The following is a 16,742-nucleotide window of genomic DNA, read 5'->3' as shown; positions in this document are numbered from 1 at the left end:
GAAATGAGAAATTTAACTTGATCCTTTCCCTTGGGGAACTTCAGGACTGCCTCATAAACTTGCAGCAACCTCGCAAAAGAGGGTCTGGGAAAAACTCCTTTTTTTCAGGGGTGTTTTTCTGAGGTAGCCTAACAAACAACTGACCTGCCAAAAATGGAAAAAAAAATCTGAAGTTAAGTGGTCTGAAAATAATATATTTGATTAGTTTTCAAAAGGCTAAAACTAGCATGTGTTTCTATGGGAGTTTGTTTATTCCATCAGACATAAAGAGTTTCCGTTGTTTTACAGTAAATAAATAGCGACCTCTGTTGACGACATAGGACGTGGATCCAATACGTGTAATGTGTGTGTCACCCACACATCACAACCATCAACGGGTTAATTTATTGTGTACACAGAGTAGAGCAGTACACGTTCACCCGGCGCAACGCGTACGAAAGGTTTGGCGAAAGGTTTATTTATAGTTTGTTCGAAAAGAAATGGCTGATGGCGAAAATTCGCCTAACGACGAATCCAACAAAATGACGAACTCTGGTGACATGTATCACTTAGGGCTCCGAATCCTCTGCCTGTGTGGAATGTGGTACACAAGCAGTCTGTTACAGAACGTCATTAACAAACATTTATTTGGCGAGTTCCCGTACCCGGCGACCGTGTCGATGTGCCACATGCTCGCCGTGGCCGTCTTCCTAGCGCCCGTACTCAGGTTGTGGAATGTCCCGCAACCGGAGGTGGTCATCGATAAAAGAGCTTTTTACAAACTGATCATCCCACTCGCATTTGGCAAATTCTTCGCATCCGTGTCAGCTGAGTTTAGTATTTTGAAAGTCTCCGTATCATTTGCACACACAGGTAATTATTTCAATTGATTTTTACCAATTTATTTTTGACAGTCACACAACCAATTGTGTTTGGGCACCGCCACTGGACTGTACTTACTGAATACTGGACACTGTTTTCTTTACTGCTGTCTGTAGAGTATAAACTGAACTCTATTTATGTGACTATATCCATGGTTATCTTAAATAGCTTAGAATTTTATTACCATTCATGATTCTGTGCACTTAAAAATAACTTGTTTGTTTAGAATAGATGATCCTCCTGTAGTGTACTTCTATCTAGAAACTATAGTGGGTGTGTTCGTTTAGCTTCCCTGGGTCGACCCCGGTCTGCCCCTGGTGCGATCGAATAGCTTTGACGTCATTCCAGGGGCTCACCCGGGTCAGCCCCCAGTGCCCTGCTTATGGAGTGGGTCACTTTTGGGCTGGCCCCAGGTAAACGACGTCACTACGAGAGCGGTGAGTGATCGTTTGTTTAGCTCTTGTCATGGGGCTCACCCGAGTGAGCACCGCGGGGTAGACCCAGGGAAGCTAATCGAACGCACCCAATATAGTTCCCAGGAGCCTTGTAACTGTAGAACTTAGTATCTCCCTTGGAACACAGTAAGGGAATTCAGGGGTGTTTTTTGTGGTGGTCATGTAACCAAAACTGTTTCAGTCAATGGCAAGTGATAAACAAATTGAATGGAAAGTTAACCAAAACAGTGAGTTGGGTTACGACCGTGAAAATGTACCCCAGCAAGCTCCAACAACAAGGGGATCTGGCAACAACCAATCGCTCATTATCTGTTTATTAAATTTTGACGGGAAAAATCCAACACTGCCCAATTTAGCAAAGATTAAGGGTTTGCAATTTGTTGCAACTTATATTATAATATAATTTTATAACTTTCATTTTGCAGTGAAAGCAACGATGCCAATATTTACAGTAATGCTATCAAGACTTGTATTAAAAGAAAAGCAAACAACTATGGTAAGTAACACTTTGCATTCAGAATGACTTAAGCTCGTTTCACACTAATCCCCAGGGTTGCCCCTGGCCCCGGGTTGCCCCCAGGGAATAACAAATAGGCAAACATGTACCCCGGGGATTCATCCCTGCCCTGTGTACGGGTAAGCAGTAAAAACCCACGGTATTCTTGAAACCTGCAACCGGAACCTTAGTGGAATAGGGACACAGTGTGAAACGCGCCGGGGTAACCGTAGGGTTAAAAAAGTCCTGGGCCTTTCCCAGGGTATTCCGTGGGGATAATAGATAATAATATTATAACACAGCTCTTGCTGGTTCTGTTTTCTGGTTGGCTGAAACACGGTCACGTGGGATGAACTAATATAGTCTAGTGATCGCGCGCGCGTGTTTTGCAGGAACTAGTACCCAAGCGGGCACTAGTCTTTGAAAATAGAGCCCGGTTACAGCGCCCTCTCTTGACTTGAACCGTGAACAGCAACTACAAAACTTCCTTTCTTTTCCAGATATCTGTTCTTATTTGACATAAGACCGAGCTTGTTATAAAACACATATTGACTGGCGTAATTCGGTAACTAGTGTATGTCTATTCCCCCCTGGGGCCTGTGAGTGACCAGAAGAGCGACCTATTTCCTTCGGTCTTGGGAAATAGGTCCCTCTTCTGGTCACTCAAAGTCCCTTGGGGGAATAGACGTACCTCATTGCCAGTCAATATGTGTATAAGAGATACCTTGTTAGAAGGGCTTTAAGCTGACAAGCAGGACTTGGGATTCAGTTGAATATTCAACTTTCATAAAAAAACCTTTAAGAATTAGGAGCTAAAAAAAATTTGTTTTGAGAAATTCTTAATTTTTTTCCTGACAGACTTTAGGTAGATTCGTCGTTTGGTTTTGGCAATATACCGTAATGCTGATTTATTGGAATAATGATTGAGAAAGATCAAATGGTATTGATACTTGTTAGAAAATAACAGAACATGGGCCATTTCACTAACGCTTTTGTATCATCAACAATCGCCAAAACCGATCACTAAAGCTAACATCCATCACAACTAAGCGATGGGTTTTGAACAAACCAATATTTAATACAACACAACGTCAAATGTTAATACCTGTCTTCATTACTGTTTCTTTTCCCCCAGATATATCTGTCTCTAATCCCTATTATATTCGGAGTGATGGTTGCAACGTTAACAGAAGCTTCATTTGATAACATGGGTCTTGCCATGGCACTTGTAGCTACAATCACGTTCGCTCTTCAAAATGTTTATTCAAAAAAGGTGAGTTCTGTAATAGAAGGAAGCCCTGAACACTCTAAAATGAGATAGTAGACTGCTTAGCCCTAACCTCCCAAAACCCAAGAAAGTCTGCTTGTTTGATTTGATTCTGTCTGTCTGTCTGTCTGTCTTAATGATCTTCTTCTCCAGGGAACTCAGCGAACTGCCATAAGAGGATATAAACACCAAGCTGGCAACATCCAATCTCTCTCATACTAAAAAATTTTTATTGGCCCAATGACCAGTGCACTAATGTAAAGCACATTAAGGTTGTTATGCTGAAATGTGCTACATAAGAACTTTAAAAACAATTTTTTTAAAATAATTTAACAGCACATTGTTTTCTAACTATATTGCCAACAAATTGATTTGTTTTGTTTTGAAGGCACTTAGAGATATAGGAATTCATCATCTACGACTCCTGCTAATCATCGGCCAGCTAGCCACTGTGATGCTCCTTCCAATATGGGTAGTCGTAGACTTAAGAAGAATACTCACCGATACTGAAATGGTAAATAAAACCTGTAAAAACTTTACATGCTTATTTGTTTGAATGATCTTCCCATCAAGGGAACTCGGCAAACTCCCACAAGGGGATATAAACACCAAGCTGGCAACAGCCAATCTTTCTCATACAAGCATTGGTTTTTAAAACGTCTATGATTATGAATAACACAAATCAAGAAATTGTGATAAATTAGTAACTAGACGACAATTCTAGTCATTGTGAAATCAGTGATTAGCTGGGGGATTCGAACCCACAACCTTGTGATTGCAAGTCCGGTAGTCTAACCACTTGACCACGGTGACACTGCAGTGGGGTTCCCTCATGTAGAGGTCTAATTGAAAATGCTCTTTGGCCCATCCACACTTACTGAGAGCAGGTTCGAGTGTGCACCATTTTTTAAACCCTGTTCACACAAAGACGCCACTTCTATTTCGATAGAAAAGTCACAGAGAGCCTGGTCAATCACGTCGCAGGTCATTCATGGGCAAAATGTGGAAGGATCTGCATGCGCTTGGTTTGGTCGGGCCTTGTTTGGGATCTCCTAGCTCAAAAAGCTGCATTCTCTCTCCACACTAATTTTTAACGTGTTCAAATTAAGCGAAGCTGGGTCGTAGTCGACAATATGCTAGGCAAAGTCTTATTGAGAACTTAGTCGAAATGTCATTATCGTTAAAGCAGTGTGGTAGCATCATGGTGAGATCTCTGTGGTTGTGGCACCGTCAGCAGTGATTTTGACAGAGAAGCATTACAGTTGTGATGTCGCCTTTAAATTGCTGGAGTTTGACGGCGTAGTGCCCGAACTTAATAACTTTTTGAGATCAAGGTGATCGTCATGGTCTTCACAAGGGTGCAGAGCTGTGTTATCGGGGTATAACTAAAGTTCAACTATTTTGACTCCAACATTTGGAACCAGTCTCGGGACCATGATTTCAGCTGTGGCTCGGATAGCCTGTTTCATACTAAACTAAAAGTGTTGAATACCATACCAATGATTGACAAGACTTCCACAAATACTAAAGACAGTGGACACTATTGGTAATTGTCAATGACCAGTCTTGGTGTATCTCGACATATACATAAAATAACTAACCTGGTAAAATTTGAGCTCAATCGGTCGTCGAAGTTGCGAGATAATAATGAAAGAAAAATTACCCTTGTCACACGAAGTTGTGTGCTTTCAGATGCTTGATTTCGAGACCTCAAATTCTAAACTTGAGGTCTCGAAATCAAATTCGTGGAAAATTACTTCGTTCTCGAAAACTACGTCACTTCAGAGGGAGCCGTTTCTCACAATGTTTTTTACCATCAACCTCTCCCCATTACTCGTTACGATGTACGGTTTTATGCTAATAATTATTTTGACTAATTACCAATAGTGTCCACTGCCTTTAAGCTCTGTGTACTTAGAACTTTTCTGAATTCTGTGAAAATAATCCACAGATAACGTAAAGGTTTTTATGTAAAGGTAAAAACAAATGGTATTCTTTATGCCTGATGCAAATCTGACATCTATCAAAATCGATGCTGTACCTGCTGCTCACACACATACATGTAGGATTCGAACTGCCTGTAGCCACCGGGCTAGCCCGGGAGTCTAGTAGTAAGACATCTGCTCTAGCAAAGCAAAGGTCGTGCGTTCAGATCCTACCAAGGTTATTTACCATTCGATTTTTTGTTTCATTGAGCTCGGGGAAAGTACTGCGTGTTAGGTGTTAATACCCATTTGCTTTAGGGTAAAAACAGATTATATTCTACATCGGCAAAGCAAAACTAACATCTATCAAATCACTGCTTGTAACCGATACTAACACATACATGTAGGATAGGTTTCAAACTGCTTGTAGCCATCGGGCTAGCATGGTGGTTTAGTGGTTAGACATCTGCTCTAGCAATGCAAAGGTCATGGGTTTGAATCCCACCTAAGGGGAAAGTACTGAGTATTAAGTGCTTCATACCCATTTGCATAAGGGTAAAAACAGATTATATTCTACATCGTCAATGCAAAACTTAAATCGTTGCTGTAGCCGCTACTAACACATACATATGAAGTAGGATTCAAACTGCCTCTAGCCATTGGGCTAGTTCAGTGGTATAGTGATGAGACATCTGCTGTAGCAAGGCAAAGGTCTTGGGTTTGAATCTCACCTAAGTTTTTTGCCTGTGGATTTTTTGTTTCACAGAACTCGCAGCTTACAGTGCTTAATACACATCAGTGTAAGAGTAAATACAAATTATATTCTTTATCCCCGATTCAACACTAACATCAATTTGTTTTGTTATTGTTGTGTTGTTGTTGTTTACAGCTTCAAAGATTGAACTGGGTCTGGGTGCTGTCTCTTCTTGTCACCAGCGGTTTCTTCAACTTCCTCCAGAACATCTTTGCCTTCAGCGTCCTCAATCTCATCACGCCTCTCAGCTACTCTATCGCCAATGCGTCCAAGAGGATCTTTGTCATCATGCTGTCACTGCTCATGCTCCGTAACCCCGTGACCCTGGTCAACATCCTCGGGATGCTGACAGCAATATTAGGTGTTCTGTTGTACAATATGGTAGGTGAACTTCAATTTTTGTTGGTGCTAATCTCTGGGCCCAATTTCATAGAGCTGCGTTTAAAGCACAAAAACTCAGCACAACAAAATTATGCTTAACGTAACGAAAGAAGGTTGCCTGCCGAACTACTATAGTGTGCGTTAGCTTAGCTTCCCTGGGTCGAGACCGATCTGCCTCCGGTATGTTGGAATAGCTTTGAAGTCAATCCAGAGGCTCACTTGGGTCAGCCCAACGTGCCCTGCTTGTGGAGCAGGTCATGAGAGGCTGGCCCGAGGTGCATGCCGTCGTTTGATTAGCTCTTGTCATGGGCTCACCCGTATGAGCACCGCAGGGTCGACACAGGGAAGCTAATCAAACGCACCCAATGTCAAACAAGATTTTGTTTGGCCTGTTCTGTCTTGTTTTGAGTCCATGTGATAGTTCCGACAAACAACTCATTTTGCTCAATCGCTTCACAAATAAATAACCTGATGCATAAAATGAGCAATAAACACAATTCCGGTTTACAAAGGGGGCAATGACACATGAAGCAGAAAAAAGAACATCTGTTTTATTCTTACAATTGTAGCAATCCATCAATTTTAATTGTACATTTATGTCTACAAAAAAAAAACGTACATCAATCAAAATATGCTTTAAAGTAACAAGTGCAAGACCAACAGATGCTTCCAACGGTTAGCAAAGATGTGGAGAGGGCGTTAAACAAAAAACAAAGCTTGTTGGGTGCAAATCCTGCAACATTCGCCTTGTCGAATTTACTCCTCGCTGACACCCCCAAACTTACGCCCCGTTTGGAACTCTACAACTTGATGATTGCACTTGTCCCATAGCAAGAACATTTGGGTGAAGTTATGAAAAAGAAACAAGTGTTCTTTTGAAATACGTACACTCCATGCTTCTCCTCATTGAACCCAGTTCTCGACAGTAATGGGGTGACTGGTCTTTTTCTTCAGCTGCGCCACATATCTGGAACTCTCTTCCAGGTGATCTTAGGTCTTGTCTTTGTACCACAAAATTAAAATCTCTTCTCAAAACTTATCTTATGTCACATGTTTTCAAAGACTAATTTGATTGTGTCTTTTTTTCTTTGTTTTGTTTTTTGTTTTGTCTTTGGTTTTTAAGGCGCCTCGAACATGTGCGCATTACAAGTATTATTATTATTACTACGCACCACGGCGATCAGGAAAGATCCAACATCGCGCACACTTTGGTGGAAGGGTGTATTATTTCTGCTCTTTGTTAGGTCTGAACATAGAGCCCAGACAATATAGAAAACTGTGTTTAATTTACAGACTTGAGAACAAATATTAATGGCCAACAATAGAAACAACGGATAGACATCCCCAGAGACCCTAAAGTCCGAATAACATCTGCAATTAAATTAGTTAATGATTAATCATAAGCAATAAACAAAAAAAGATGGGGGCAATAAAACTTAAAGCGTTATGAAAGAACATCTGTTTTTTAATAAAAGAAATAATTACTGGTACCTCACAGTATAGTACAGGAAATATTCACCATGGAATAAAGGAGTTCACTAACCATAGTACGCATAGAATTAGTTTAAAGGCACTGGACACCTTTGGTAATTGTCAAAGACCACTCTTGTCACTTGGTATATCTCAACATATGCACAAAATAACAAACCTGTAAGAATTTTGAACTCAATTGGTCGTCTAAATTGCGAGATAATAATGGAGGAAGAAAAAAACACCCTTGTCACACGAAGTTGTGTGCTTTCAGATGCTTTATTTCGGGACCTCAAAATCTAATTCAAATATTTTAGTGGAAAATTACTTCTTTCTCGAAAACTCTGTTACTTCAGAGGGAGCCGTTTCTCACAATGTTTTATACATGTACTATCAACAGCTTTCCATTGCTTGTTACCAAGTAAGTTTTTATGCTGACAATTATTTTGAGTAATTACCAACAGTGTCCAGTGCCTTTATGACTAGTTATAAAAAGGCTATATTTTATACACAAATAAAAGTTTACTAAGCTAAAGTTCTGACATTCGATGTAAAATTTTGTTGTTTAGGCAAAGGATAAAGGGGGGGGGTGGGGGTAGAATTGATGTGGTGCGTGAAACCAGATTTTATCTGCAAAATCCTAATCAACCAAACAAAATTGGGAAGTTCATTTAGGAACAAGAAAAATTTGAACCCATGACCTTTGCATTGCTAGAGCAGATGTCTTACCACTAAACCACTGAGCTAGTCCAGTGGCTAGAGGCAGTGTGATTCCAATTTGTTAGCAGCGGATACCGTAATGATTCAATATTTATATTTGCATCCGGGATAAAGAATTTGAAAGGTTTTTACTCGTACACTAATGTGTTCTAAGCACTGTATTCTCAGTTCTTTCCGTAGTTCTGTGAATAAAAAAATCGACAGGCAAATAACTTTGAAGGATTTGAACCCATGACCTTTGCATTGCTAGAGCAGAATGTCTTACCACTTGAAAATCAAGGTGGCCCGGTGGCTAGAGGCAGTTTGAGTCCTATGTGTTGGCAGTGGGTACCGCATGATTTTATAGATGTTATGTTTGCATCTGCGATAAAGAATATAATTTGTTTTTACCCTTAAACAGATTACACCTGTATTAGGAACTGTATACTCAGTACTTTCCCTAGTTCTGTGAACAAAAAAAAATCCTTGGGCAAATCACATGAATGGGATTCGAACCCACGACCTTTGAATTGCTAAAAAAGTGTTTCACGCTCGAGTGATTAAAGGCAGTGGACACTATTGGTAATTACTCAAAATAATTATTAGCATAAAACCTTTCTTGATTACAAGTAACGGGTAGAGGTTAATAATATAAAACATTGTGAGAAACAGCTCCCTCTGAAGTGACGTAGTTTTCGAGAAAGAAGAAGTTTTTCACGAATTTGATTTTGAGACCTCAGATTTAGAAACTGAGGTCCCGAAGTCAAGTATGTGAAAGCACACAACTTCGTTTGACAAGGGTGGTTTTTTTCTTTCATTATTATCTCGCAAGTTTGATGACCGATTGAACGGAAATTTTCACAGGTTTGTTGTTTCATGCATATGATACACCAAGTGAGAAAACTGGTCTTTGACAATTACCAATAGTCTCCACTGCCTTTAACAAATTCATTCACCAGTGTTTGGTCATGTGAAACCAGTTTGGTCATAAGAAGTTCTAACGGACTGTACTATTTTCACACATTAATTTTTTTTTCATTTTATGTCCCCCTTCCCCAGGCTAAGTATCGTTCCAATATGCAGAAGCACAAGCCCTACCTGCCGATGGTTGCGTCAGATTTACTGGACGGACGTTTGATCAGCAATCCTGAGAGCACGCGCAACGGCCATCCACCGCAGTACAACGTTTGAGTTTCTGTATGACTACTTCAAGAAATTGGAAACTGGAGTAAGTGGTTTATTTTAAGGAACATTACAGAATTGGTTTTTGCTAACAAAACAGTTGCTGGCAGTGTAAGCACTTTATGTAATCCACTATATACATAATTTGAAAAACCTGAGATTTGAGATTGATCAGTCATATGGGCCGTGGGTCATGAGAAAATCACCGATTACACATTTTTGCATGACATCGATTACAAAAAATAAAACGCTTACTGAGCGGTAAACCTCAGACGGGAATTAAGTTTTATTTATTTTTCATCAAATATAACATTTCAGACAGAAATAATTTAAGGGATGTTTTTTTTACTACCATCATCATTAGGCCGTGTTAGTTCCATGTAAATCTGTGATCTTAGACAAGTTTTTCTTACCAAATTTCTGTAATGTTCCTTTATAACATAAAAGGAACTTTGTAAAAGAGAAGATATTTTGTGTGTATTAAGCAGCTGGTGAGTCACAAGTTTAGTACCATTTATTTTTATTTCTAAAGGTTTTTAATATTTTGAATTTGAAACAGCACTTTCTGACTCCAAGGTTCATTATTGCTTTGTGATCAGACTCTATATAAGAGTATAAGGCATCGAAATAACCCACGGCACCCACAAAAATGGCTGTAGTCCCCTGTGCTATTTGCTGTGGTACCCTTAGAAAAGTTCTAGTACTACTCCTTCCTCACAGAGGACAATACACCGATCCAAGCCCCACCAAAAGCTACGTGTGGTTTCGCCTGAAGGGCTTTTGGATCCTGAAATGAGAATGCTTGAACACCCAAGTATGCATAGCCACATGATGGTTCAGATTATTTCCTTGAATTATTTTATATATATTTTTTATTTTTTCCCACCAACCTAAAAAGTTTTACTTTACTCTGTTTTAAACTTACACATAATTTACGTTTTACAGTTTTTTGAGACATGATGGTTTCTAGGCTGTCATTGTCGACAGCATTGAAAAAAATATGTCAATGTATTCTCAATAAGCAACTCTTTATCTCAGTTTCATTCTCCCACAGCTCTTGGTGTTTCTACTTTCACAAGTTTTAAACCAAAAACTGGTGTCAACATGGGCCTTCACAGCATTAAAGGCAGTGGACACTATTGGTAATTACTCAAAATAATAATTAGCATAAAACCTTTCTTGGTGACGAGTAATTGGGAGAGGTTGATGGTATAAAACATTGTGAGAAACGGCTCCCTCTGAAGTGCCATAGTTTTTTAGAAAGAAGTAATTTTCCACGTATTTGATTTCAAGACCTCAGATTTAGAACTTGAGGTCTCGAAATCAACCATCTAAATGCACACAACTTCGTGTGGCAAGGGTGTTTTTTTCTTTCATTATTTTCTCGCAAGCGCGATGACCCATTGAGCTCAAATTTCCACAGGTTTGTTATCTTATGCAAATGTTGAGATACACCAACTGTGAAGACTAGTCTTTGACAATTACCAATAGTGTCCACTGCCTTTAAAGCATAGATTGGATAAAAAAAAAATGGGGTTCCTATATGTTTTGCTTGATCGCATCACTATTGTGCACACACCCAAGCATTGAAACCTACTGATGCCTGTAAAGCAATGCTGTGGAATTGTGCATGGGCCCAATTCCATAGAGCTGCTTAAGCAGAAAATATTTCTTAACGTTTTCTTTTTTTGCTTAGTAGAAAAGAGCAGGATACCAGTCACAATTTGTAATTTTGACATGGCAGTTTGGCTTGTAACCTTATTCTGGTAAGCAGAATTTTGTTGTGCTTAGCAACCTTTTATGCTTAAGCAGCTCTATGAAATTGGGCCCTGGTCTTTACGTTACAATACAACAACTTGGCACAAGAATTTGATTCCATTGAATTGACTGAGGTAAGCATAATTTTGTTGTGCTTAGCAACTTTTTATGCTTAAAGCCATTGGACCCTTTCGGTACAGAAAAAAAAATAAAAGTTCACAGATTTACAAATAACTTACAGGGTTTACAGAAGGTAATGGTGAAAGACTTTACTTGAAATATTATTCCATGAAATGCTTTACTTTTTGAGAAAACAGTAAAACAATATCAATTCTCGATAGCGAGAATTACGGATTTATTTTGAACACATGTCATGACACGGCGAAACGCGCAGATAAAAGGGTGGGTTTTCCCGTTATTTTCTCCCGACTCCGATGACCGATTGAGCTTAAAATTTCACAGGTTTGTAATTTGATATAGAAGTGGTGATACATGAAGTGTGGGCCTTGGACAATACTGTTTACCAAAAGGGTCCAATGGCTTTAAGCAGGTCTTTTTCCTATAGTACAATACAACAACTTGGCAGAGAATTTGATTCCATTGAAATGACTGAGGCCTTGTGTCTGCATTGATGGCTTATAGAGTTGCTAAAGCTGAATCGCTAAAAAGGTGTGTTCTTCTATATTATTGCTGCCATCTGCTGTATCTGTAGCCGTAGCCGTAGCCAAATACACAATGTAGCAGTCTGCACTTATGCTAACATGGGAAGCATAGTACGTAAATCTCACACAAAACTGCCAAATTTCGCTAACGCGTGAGTATTTCCAAATTGTATGTTAACACCCGACTAACTAAACTAGTGCAGTTTGGCGTGTCAATGAGCAAGCTAGAGTGGGCACATTTAGTCGACCCGTGGTTGACTACTGACCAGCAACGTACATGCGCAGTGATGCACTCACTCATTCTGCGCTTACGATGTATGTTAACACCCGACTAACTAAACTAGTGCAGTTTGGCGTGTCAATGAGCAAGTTAGAGTGGGCACATTTAGTCGACCCGTGGTTGACTACTGACCAGCAACGTACATGCGCAGTGATGCACTCACTCGAACCACTCATTTGGAAGTCTAGTCAATCTTATGCCTTTTCGCTATAATGTCACTTGTTCCACTATGCGCTTTACACATGGTAGAATGGAACGTGCTGTTGGGACCAGTGAAGAAACCATGGGCTCGAGGCTGGTTCCAAATGGTCGACCACAGTAGTCAACCAATGATCGACCAGCATGGGTTCGAGTCAAAATGGTCAACCTTTAGTTAACCATTGTGCACACTCAAACTTGCTCAATGACGCAGTGGTCTCATAGGTGGCGTGGCATGTTTTTCTGTCAGCCGGGTATTTTAAGCAAAAGTGACATCGTTTAGTGCATAGTGCTATTGGCTTGAATTGACCCTTGTTTCGCTTTAAGACAATCAGATTACCAGCCACATAGTAATGTGATGTTAAATGTGTATGAATGGTGCCCGCTTGAATATTGTATGAAAAGGCTTTTAATTGTTTTGATTTTTAATTTGTTTATATATTTTATTAAACATCCAACAAAACGATTAGCGACAATATCCTGATGAATAGGAAACAAGATAAATTCTTAGTTTTAGACGTAGGGGGAAAAACCCATGCAATCATTCTGCGCTTAAGATCACGATTCCCCGCTTACGTGCAAGCGCCGAATTTCTGCGCTAGCCTTGTAAGCGTAGAATGCCTAGTATAGTGGAGTACGCACGCGCAGAAGCCAAAATTCGCCACTAACCCGTGAAATAGGCTTGCCGTAAACAGAATTCCCTGCTTCTGTAAGCGCCGACTCCTTGCTTACAGTAAGCAGAGCCATGAAATTGGGCCCTGGTATGAACTGAAAATGTAAGCCACATGTTAAAGGCAGTGGACACTATTGGTAATTACTCAAAACAATTATTATCACAAAACCTTACTTGGTAAAGAGTAATGGGGAGCTGTTGATAGTATAAAACACTGTGAGAAATGGCTTCCTCTGAAGTACAAAGTTTTTGAGAAAGAAGTAATTTTTCATGAATTTGATTTTAAGACCTCAGATTTAGAATTTAAAGGTCTCGAAATCAAGCATTTGAAAGCACAACTTCGTATGACAAGGGTGTTTTTTCTTTCATTATTATCTCTAAACTTTGACGACCGGTTGAGTTCAAATTTTCACAGGTTTGTTATTTTATGCATATGTTGAGATATACCAAGTGGAAAGACTGGTCTTTGACAATAACCAATAGTGTACAATGTGTTTAAGCTTAGGACTGAGGTGGGAATCGAACCGGTGGTCCACAGAAGTGAAAGGGCAGGGAAAGAAACCACTGGGCTACTGAGATGTGTCTTGTGCTAGAGTAGCTACTCTTTGGGACCTTGGCCCAGTTTAACTAACCCTTAAAAGGTTAGAATCAATGGTGCAGTGCTGTAGGGGTTTTAATTGCAAATTTTACATCAATAATAATAAAGAAAATTTAAAATTTAAATTGGGCCTCTGTCAGACAAAGGGATGTTTTCGCTGAATTGTGAGAATATTTTCATTTCATTAGATGAGGAGAAGTAGAATGGAAGTGGAATATACTCAATATTGAGTTTTTATTATTGAGAATCAAAATTGGGTCTGGGACTGTCACACAAAGGGATGTTTTTGCCCAATAGTGAGAATATTTTCATTTCCTTAAATGAGGCGAAGTAGAATGGAAGTGGAATATACTCAATATTGAGTTTTTAAAGGAACACGTTGCCTTGGATCGGTCGAGTTGGTCTTTGAAAAGCGTCTTGTAACCGTTTGTTATAAAATGCATATGGTTAGAAAGATATTGTAAAAGTAGAATACAATGATCTACTCAAATATGCCTCGAAATTGCCTTGATTTCGAGACCTCAAGTTCTAAATCTGAGGTCTCGAAATCAAGTTCGTGGAAAATTACTTCTTTCTCCAAAACTATGGCACTTCAGAGGGAGCCGTTTCTCACAATGTTTTATACCATCAACATCTCTCCATTACTCGTCACCAAGAAAGGTTTTATGCTAATAGTTATTTTGAGTAACTACCAATAGTGTCCACTGCCTTTAAGCATGTAAGTACAAAAACTTGCAAAACACAGGAAAGTATTGCTTAGCAGAATCAGGTTACAAGCCCAAATTACATTAAGTTTGCATTGATTGTTGTGGCTGATGGTGCCCTACTCAATTGTTGCTAAGCAAAGAAATTTGTCTAGGAGTATTTTATGCCCAACAACTTTATGAAATTGTGCCCTGCTGTGTATAAATCCCGATTGTGGTCAACTTGGTCCAGTTCTTAAATTGCAGGACTTGCAATCACAAGTTGTGGGTTCGAATCTTACCCAGCTACCCGCTGATTTCACAATGATAAGAATAAGTATTGTCATCTAGTAACTGAATCCGAATTTCTCGATTTGTGCAATAGACCCTTCCCATGAAATATGTAAATTGCACATAGCGCGTGCGCACTAACGTTTTGGTTGGCAAAATGAGGGAACATCGCGCTGTTTTGTACACGGCTAATGGGTGCGTGACGCAGACGCGATTGCGCGTCTGCTAAGTGCACAACTCTATGGTGTTTGCCAACCAACAGGGTCTGTACGCATGCGTGAATGTATTTAGCATATTTCATGGGAAGGGTCCATTCATAATTATAGATGCTAAACCAATGGATGTATTATGAGAGAGATTGGTTGTTGCCAGCTTGGTGTTTATATCCCATTTTATGGGAGTTTGCCAAGTTCCCTTTCAAGGGAAGATCATCTAAACAAACTATCTATACCGTTTTGACCTACAGTCTTCCTATCAGTTTGCAAGGATGTTGTGTAGTATATTGTATGGTGCCAATTTTGTCTACATTTTTTAAATTTTTTTCATAGGGACAGAGGAGTGAGGTCTATTTTGGATTTTGTTTGTTTCAATAAGAATGATAAAAACAGTTCATTTATTTTAGCTGATATATTTTTCTATGTACAGGTGGACTCAGAGTATTGCAATTTGAAAGAAACATCTTTAATTTTTTTCTTTATTTTAAGCAAGAAATTTGTATACAATGTACATGTATTTTATTAATCTTATTTGACAATAGATGAATTTTAAATGATTTTTATTTATGATGTATATGGTGAAATTGTTGGAGATTGGGATGAGAAGACTTAGTATGTAGAAATAGTTTATTGCAGGTTCCTCAAGTGAGCTTAAAATATGATTCATTTTATTAAAACAGAGAGTAGTGAAGTTTCTTGACTCATTTCCTTTTAATTCTACAAGGGCTTAATTTCATAGAGCTGCTAAGCACACATATTTGCTTAGCATGAAATTTCTGCCTCGATAAAAACAGGATTACCAACCATAATAATTTCACATGATTTTCAGTAACAATCAATATGCAACGAATGGAAATTAAGTTGGTTATCCTGTTTTATCAAGGAAGAAATTTCATGCTAAGCAAATTTTTGTGCTAAGCAGCTCTATGAACATGGGCCCTGATTATTCTGTCGCTTCCGCAAACTCTTTGATTTTTTTATTTTTATTTGTAACCCCATGTTAATTGAGATTGGTTTAGCCTCGTAGTTCCAAAGATTAACTTTCATAGAGCTGCTTAAAGCCATTGGACACTTTCGGTACAGACAAAAAAAGTTCACAGATTTACAAATAATTTACAGGGTTAACAGAAGGTAATGGTGAAAGACTTCTCTTGAAAAATTATTCCATGAAATGCTTTACTTTTGTTCGATATCGAGAATTACGGATTTATTTTAAACTCATGTCATGACACGGCGAAACGTGCGGAAACAAGGGTGGGATTTCCCGTAATTTTCTCCAGACTGAGCCTAAATTTTCACAGGTTTGTTTGTTTATATACAAGTTGTGATACACGAAGTGTGGGCCTTGGACAATACTGTTTACCGAAAGTGTCCAATGGCTTTAAAACCCTCTAGGGAGATGGGTACCAATTATTGAATCATCCAACGACTAGTTAAAGACCCTGTACACTATTGGTTATTGTCAAAGACCAGTGTTCCCACTTGTTGTATCTCAACATATTAGCTCAATTTGGTCGTCGAAGTTGAGAGATAATAATGAAAGAAAAAATACCCTTGTCACACGAAGTTGTGTGCGTTATAGATGGTTGATTTCGAGACCTCAAATTCTAAATGTGAGGTCTCGAAATCAAATTCGTGGAAAATTACTTCTTTCTCGAAAACCATGTCACTTCAGAGGGAGCCGTTTCTCACAATGTTTTTGACTGTCAGCCTCTCCCCATTACTCGTTACCAAGTGAGGTTTTATGCTAATAATAATGTTGAGTAACTACCATTAGTGTGCACTGCCTTTAAGTAAAATCTACAAAGTGTAATGGCCGGGGGGGGGGAGTCAATAATTGATGTTCTAAACTGAGCCAGTCCACCAAAACAAAAAAGGGGGTTCAAAAAAGGGG

General features: G+C 39.1%; 1 protein-coding gene across 1 annotated transcript; it reads left to right on the top strand.

Annotated features, from left to right (window-relative positions):
- Positions 1 to 411: 411 nt before the first annotated feature.
- LOC117297628 (solute carrier family 35 member E1-like) lies at positions 412 to 9,844 on the top strand. Its single transcript, XM_033780757.1, has 6 exons — positions 412 to 852; positions 1,742 to 1,812; positions 2,948 to 3,085; positions 3,468 to 3,593; positions 5,894 to 6,139; positions 9,368 to 9,844. Exons 1-6 carry the CDS (start codon positions 480 to 482, stop codon positions 9,497 to 9,499), a joined length of 1,086 nt encoding a protein of 361 aa, XP_033636648.1. The 5' UTR covers positions 412 to 479; the 3' UTR covers positions 9,500 to 9,844.
- The last annotated feature ends 6,898 nt before the right edge of the window (positions 9,845 to 16,742 follow it).

Source organism: Asterias rubens, chromosome 12, assembly GCF_902459465.1.
Source record: "Asterias rubens chromosome 12, eAstRub1.3, whole genome shotgun sequence".
In the NCBI taxonomy this organism is placed as follows: domain Eukaryota; kingdom Metazoa; phylum Echinodermata; class Asteroidea; order Forcipulatida; family Asteriidae; genus Asterias; species Asterias rubens.
This window is presented reverse-complemented; position numbering and strand designations above follow the sequence as displayed.

What these genes read in the sequence shown, in the direction of transcription:
- LOC117297628 (XM_033780757.1), top strand. Translation starts at nt 480, where the DNA reads ATGGCTGATGGCGAAAATTCGCCTAACGACGAATCCAACAAAATGACG. An exon ending in CGTATCATTTGCACACACAG is followed by an intron (nt 853 to 1,741) that starts GTAATTATTTCA and finishes TTCATTTTGCAG; the next exon opens with TGAAAGCAACGATGCCAATA. An exon ending in GTGTTCTGTTGTACAATATG is followed by an intron (nt 6,140 to 9,367) that starts GTAGGTGAACTT and finishes CCCCTTCCCCAG; the next exon opens with GCTAAGTATCGTTCCAATAT.